At 42.8% G+C, this 5,848-nt stretch overlaps 1 protein-coding gene across 2 annotated transcripts; it reads right to left on the reverse strand.

The window, feature by feature from the left end:
• Nucleotides 1-886: 886 nt before the first annotated feature.
• Nucleotides 887-2,634, reverse strand: LOC4344714 (AT-hook motif nuclear-localized protein 23). 2 transcript variants are annotated; one of them, XM_015793328.3, is made up of 2 exons: nt 2,136-2,634; nt 887-2,051 (listed from the first exon to the last, which is right to left on the reverse strand). In XM_015793328.3, the coding sequence occupies exon 2, from the start codon at nt 2,046-2,048 to the stop codon at nt 1,179-1,181; it is 870 nt and encodes a 289-aa protein (XP_015648814.1). In that variant the 5' UTR covers nt 2,049-2,051; nt 2,136-2,634; the 3' UTR covers nt 887-1,178. The 2 variants fall into 2 exon arrangements, with proteins under 2 accessions (XP_015648814.1, XP_015648815.1); XM_015793329.3 differs by having other exon boundaries at nt 887-2,048; nt 2,136-2,565.
• Nucleotides 2,635-5,848: the final 3,214 nt, after the last annotated feature.

Below are 5,848 nucleotides of genomic sequence, written 5' to 3' on the forward strand. Positions count from 1 at the left end.
CCTCCAGTTTCAGAAAATTCTATGAATTACAGTTTGTTAAAATTAGTTACATGTATTTCAACAGTGCTGTGTTTCACCCCTTTTTGTGTATGTAGAATATAGAGGCATGAACTAAATGAAAAGTTTAAAATCATATAGCTTCCTAGATACTCCACTAACTTATCATATATAGTTCTATACCCTACCTATCTGAACAAATCATAGTTAAAGCATTGTTCTAATTCCATTGCTAGATCTTTGCCCGATCTAAGGGAAAAACTTTGAATTAACTAAAACGAAACTTCTTTATTTTACTTCCCACATACTTCATCGATTAGCTTATTGTTTCTCCAACTACCCATATATAGATCAATATATCCAGGCTAATTTGAAAGAAAGGAATTAAGGACCAAGAACAAGATGAAATATATCTATTGCACTTTGCAAATTGGCCTGATGAGTAGGAATCAGATCGAACATAGAAAAGACCATATATCTATATGGAAGTAAAATAGAAGTTGTAAGATAGAAGCTGTACATAAAAATCAAATAGATTTTGCACATATTTGAAACAAGTGGGCCCATTTAAGAAACACCTGAGATCAGTTCAGACATATCTTGATGCAAGCAAAATCATATCAATCAACAAATAATAGGAAAACAAATTAAGAAACAACTAAGGGGAAAAAAAGGACTGCCACTAGTAAACAACAGGGGAAATCCGAACAGATTTGCAAATCAAAGAGCTGCAATTGACAAATTAAATGTGAATCAGAATAGAGAGATTAAAATGTTAGGCTGAGAGCTTGGCATTTGCACTACAAGAATTCATGTCATGAAACATCATCACCACAAACCAACTTAGCTTGAGCATCAATTCCAACAAAAATTTAACTAAACAATCACTAACTTAGACAATAATAATTGATTTGATCAATTTATGAGTGCATGTCCTCACAACACATTCCAAGCAGCAAAGACACCTGACTGAAACAATTAACACAAGTACTCTCATACAGGTTAACACAAAAAACATCACGAAAAGATCACAAAGACAGACATCACAGAGATCGAACAAGAGGAGAAAAAGATTCAGAGATAAGAAAGGCTACTTGTTGTTGTACATGTCCATGTCCATGTCTTCAATCTTGCCGACCACCTCGCCGCCGGCCGCTCGCCGGAATATGGGGATCCATCCATCATGAGAACGGTGGCCTCCCGACGCCGGCGCCAGGCCAGCCGGCGTGGCCGTCCACCGGCATTGGCGGCATCCCGAACGGCATGTTGAAGAACGGGAGCCCACCGGTGGCGGCGCCGCCCGACGGATCAACGCCTAATGGTGGCATGCCGCCGCTGCCGCCGCCGCCCTGGTCGCTCCCTGCCGGCGCCGGGGGGACCACCTCGTCGCCGTCCTCGAGCGGCAGCCTCTCGTACGCCACGTTGCTGAACGACGCGGCGACGACGACGACGGGCCCCGCCGCGATGAGCGCGCCGGCGACGCTGCCACCGACGACCTGCCCCTGCCCGCCGGCGAGGAACGCGGCGAGGCTGGTGGCGCCCGGCGGCGCGGGCGGGGGCAGGAAGGAGCCCGCGAGGGAGAGTATCTCGAACCTGCCGTGCAGCGTCGCCACCGCCGGCGAGGCCGGCCCGGGCTGCGCCGACTGCGGCTGCCGGAGCGTGACGTTCGCCACTGTCCCCGCCGCCGAGAGCACGCACACCCCGCGCTGCCGGCGGCGCGCGTACGCCGTCAGCGCCTCGAACACATCGCAACCGGCGGCTACCTCGAGGATATGCGCCCTGAGCGCGTTGGCGCTCTCCCTGGTGATGATCACCGGCGGCTTGGGCTTGTTCTTGGAGCCCGGCGGGCGGCCGCGGGGGCGGCGAGCGACGACCTCGCCGCCGCCGATCCCGGCGCCACCGGCCGTGCTGCTGGGCCCGCCGCCACCGCCGCTCCCCGGCGAGAGGTCGTCGTGGCCGCCGTCGTCGGAGCCGGCGCCGCCATCGTCGTGGCGGAGATGCAGTGATTGGTGGTGGTGGAGGTAGCTGGTGCCCAAATCAAGGCCTGCCATCTTCTAGGGTAGGAGAAGAGCTAATTATAAGTAAGTAAGGAGTATAGTAGCAATAAGGGAGTAAAAATAATGGCTAGATAACAGTACCGATATTATTAATAATTCGATATGCAAGTGATGATGATGATGATGATGATGATGATAATAGGAGAAGAGAGGAGAAGAGAGAGAGAGTGTGTGTGTGTGTGTGTGTGTGTGTGTGTTTGTTTAGGGTTTGTGTGGTGCTTGTTTTCTTGGAGGAGAGTAAACAATGGAGGGAAAAAGAAAAGGAGGAGGAGGTGATAGATGGAGGGGGTTTAGGTGAATTTTCTAACAAACTTGTTTATCTTTGCAGCAGCTGCTCATGGTGTTTGCTCATGTGGATTTGTGGCTTTTTTTTTTTTGACAAGGGAAAGAAAGGGCTAGCTAGGAGGTGCACAAAAAAGGCAATTGAGAGATGGGACAATGAAGGTGCAGGATGAGGAAGGAGGAGAAGATGAGAGATGGAAGCCAATGAGAGAGAGAGAGAGAGAGAAGAAGGGAGAAGAGATCAAGAGAAGGAAGGAAGGAAGGAGAGAGGAAGTGATGGCAAAGGGAAGATGAGAAAGGGATAGGTTAGTGGGTCTTTGGAGTTGATGGCAGCAAGAAATATAAAAACATGAGATAGCCAGAGAGAGCATGGTGCAATGGCTTGGCTAGCTAGTGCATGTCACTGACATGTGGGGACATGTGATCATGGGGCCCAATTTTCAGTTACAGATTAAATAAACAATGAAGTGAATGGGAGTTCTTTTCTTGATAGAGAAGGAGGGGATGATACAAACGTTGATGCTTATGCACGCAAGTGGGGGTGGGATTAGTTTAATGGTGCAAGTTGTGGGCTTATTATATTAAGCCCTAGACCAAAGTGTTGTGCCATTGGGTTTGTGCATTCAGACATTGTTTTTTTCTGCTTAAGTGGGGGGCATGTGGGACTACTATACTCTCATCAACAATCCTCTCTCTCTCTCTCTCTCTCTCTCTCTCTCTCTCAAATGCATCAACATGAACATGTGTATGCATGTATGTGAGTGTGACCTAAACTATTCCAAAGTGCTATTCATGGCTTGCTAGAGTCCAGGTTGGAATATGGGTCGTTGGGCTTGGGGGGCTAGCTACCTCCATGATTTGGGTGCCAATTAGAATTAATGGGATAGCTTAGGTTAGGGTTTCCTAGGGTGGAGGATGGAGGCATTTTGACCATTACAGTGAAATGAATATAATTGCCCTGGTTCTCTCTTTCAGTACCTTGACAGGCCAAGCAATTAGTGGAACATAAATACAAAGTTTATAAAGTTATGTTCCTCTTGTTGATTGACCAAATTAAGGTCAAATGTATCATACATATTGGTGGGCTTTCTGACAAGTCGTATCTTAGGAGATTCTCATAAACCAAAAACGGCCAATTCTATAGAAAAAACAATGAAAACAATGTGTGGCGTCTCGTTGTAGACGGTTTACATGTAGCTATTTATTTTGTAAAAATATACTCTCTCTCCGTTCCAAAGTTAAGTACAAGAACTGATAGCACTTGAATATTATTGTTTCATAAGAGTATAATACTTTGTGTACCATTTTTTGTTATTGAGGAGCACTAAATTTTTTTAATTAACCTTCTGCTAAATATATATATAGTTTAGAAATCCTTATATTTTGAAATGGAAGGGGTTGCATTTCAATATAGCAATAGATACTATATCGGATTTGTTTAGAATTAGGCATACGTCAAAGCTACAGAAAGATCAGCAAAGACTTGAAAAGGTAGCTTGGCAACCTAAAAGCGTGTAAAATGTATTTAAAAATAATTTATATATGAATACAATATAAGTTGAATGTTTTTAACCAACATATGTATATATGTATATGCTGCATAGTCTTCAATAGTGATGTTAGCATTATTTAAGTAAGTCAAGGAGCTCGATTGTACTCCATTCAATATACTGCGTGCATCTTTCTTTGTTTTTTTCCTTTTTGAAACAGTATTCTCTTAAGGGCAAGTGTAATAGGAAAAATCTGCTTACTATTAGCCTGCTGATATCAGTGTTTGCATTGTTGGGAGAAAGAGGGTGTGAAGAGAGAGAAAAGCGGTCGACTAAATTGTCGACGGCTCAGCATGGATGCCTAGGCATAGCGTGCCTGTGAGCGATGCTGTGATTGGTGAAAAAATTAGATGAGAGAAAATTCAGATGGGCCCATATAGAAAGAGCTTCTGTGATTAATTGGTACTCCCTCCGTCAGAAAATAAGCGCAGTCATAAGTTTCCGTGTCCAACTTTAATCATTCGTCTTATTTAAATTTTTTTAAAAAAACTAACAAACATAAGTCACGCATAAAGTACTATTCATGTTTTATAATCTAATAACAATAAAAATACTAATCATAAAATAATTTTAAATAAGACGGACGGTCAAAATTGGACACGAAAACTCATGGTTGCGCTTATTTTGGGATGGATGAAGTAAATAGATTAGGAGAGAGAACAAAGGCTTGGCCCACATAGAAACAAAAATTAATGACTCAATTAATTTTTATATTATTTTTAGTGATATGAAAATATCATGTAGGCGTATAATAGATGGTTGGTTACTCTCTTATTAAACTTGCCATTAGGCCGGTCCCAACTCAAAACACTAAACATAGTTTACATAAACTCCACATCATCAAGAAACTATACTAGACAATGTTCTTTCAATGCAAACACCATTGTTACATACTTAAATTTAATGCACTTATCTCACCTGATGTTTTGGATGTTGTGTAGAAACCATGTCTCATGCAAGACCTGATTTCCTTCTCTTTTCTTATTTATTCATTTATCACATTATTTTTCATTCTAGGTGATAGCATTTTTAAGCTATGGACATTATCCCAGTCATTAGGTTAGGATTGGCCTTAGGGGCTGTTTGGTTCACTCCCTCACTTTGCTAAACTTTGTCACACTTTCTAGGATACTTGTTTGTTTCACTTCCAAAGTTGTGGCATGCCAAAGTTTTTCAATTCAAAGGCCCACATGTCATACACCCATCTTTTAGCCAAAAGTTGCCTAAGGTGTGGCCATCAATTTATAAGCCACAAATTTAGCTATGTTTGACATGGAGGTTTGGCAATGTTTGGGAGTGAACCAAACAACCCTTACTGCATCAATATAAAAAAGTCAGGTAAACACGGACAAAGAATTAATGGCGCACGCGTTTCTAGATGTATATAAAACTATTGTCTCAATCTGGAGTACTGTACGTACACTTAATTAATCACTTAACTGAAACTAAGCAAAGAACGTTAATAATGTGAAGCCAAAGTTTCAAGAATCAAGACAAGTTAATATGCGTACTATAATGACAGCGAGCTACTCCCAGGCAGAGCTCCCCAAACCGTTTTTTTTTTTTTACCATCACCTCAGGGGGTTTAACGGTTACTACCACCGGTAGAGAAAACGTTTTTCCTCCCGGTTGGTAACCCCCTATACTCCCGGTTTTGCAACCGGGAGTAGCAATCCGGGACTAAAGATGAGTATCTTTAGTCCCGGGTGAAATAACCGGGACTAAAAATCTATCTTTAGTCCCGGTTGGTGATACCAACCGGGAGTAAAGATGGCAGCGCCAGTCCCGGTTGGCCACTGTTTTTTTTATTATTTTTTCCCAAATCAGTTGGAACTACACAAATCTCTTCCCAAATCAGTTGCTCCCTGTATCCCACAAATCTCTTCCCAAATCAAGTTGCTCCCTATATCCCCAAATCAAAATCAAAGTATCATCACAAACATAAGATTCACATCACAAATT

The sequence above is a fragment of the Oryza sativa genome, chromosome 8, assembly GCF_034140825.1.
Source record: "Oryza sativa Japonica Group chromosome 8, ASM3414082v1".
Classification (NCBI taxonomy): Eukaryota; Viridiplantae; Streptophyta; class Magnoliopsida; order Poales; family Poaceae; genus Oryza; species Oryza sativa.

Coding starts and splice junctions, on each gene's coding strand:
- LOC4344714 (XM_015793328.3), bottom strand. CDS start 2,048: ATGGCAGGCCTTGATTTGGGCACCAGCTACCTCCACCACCACCAATCA.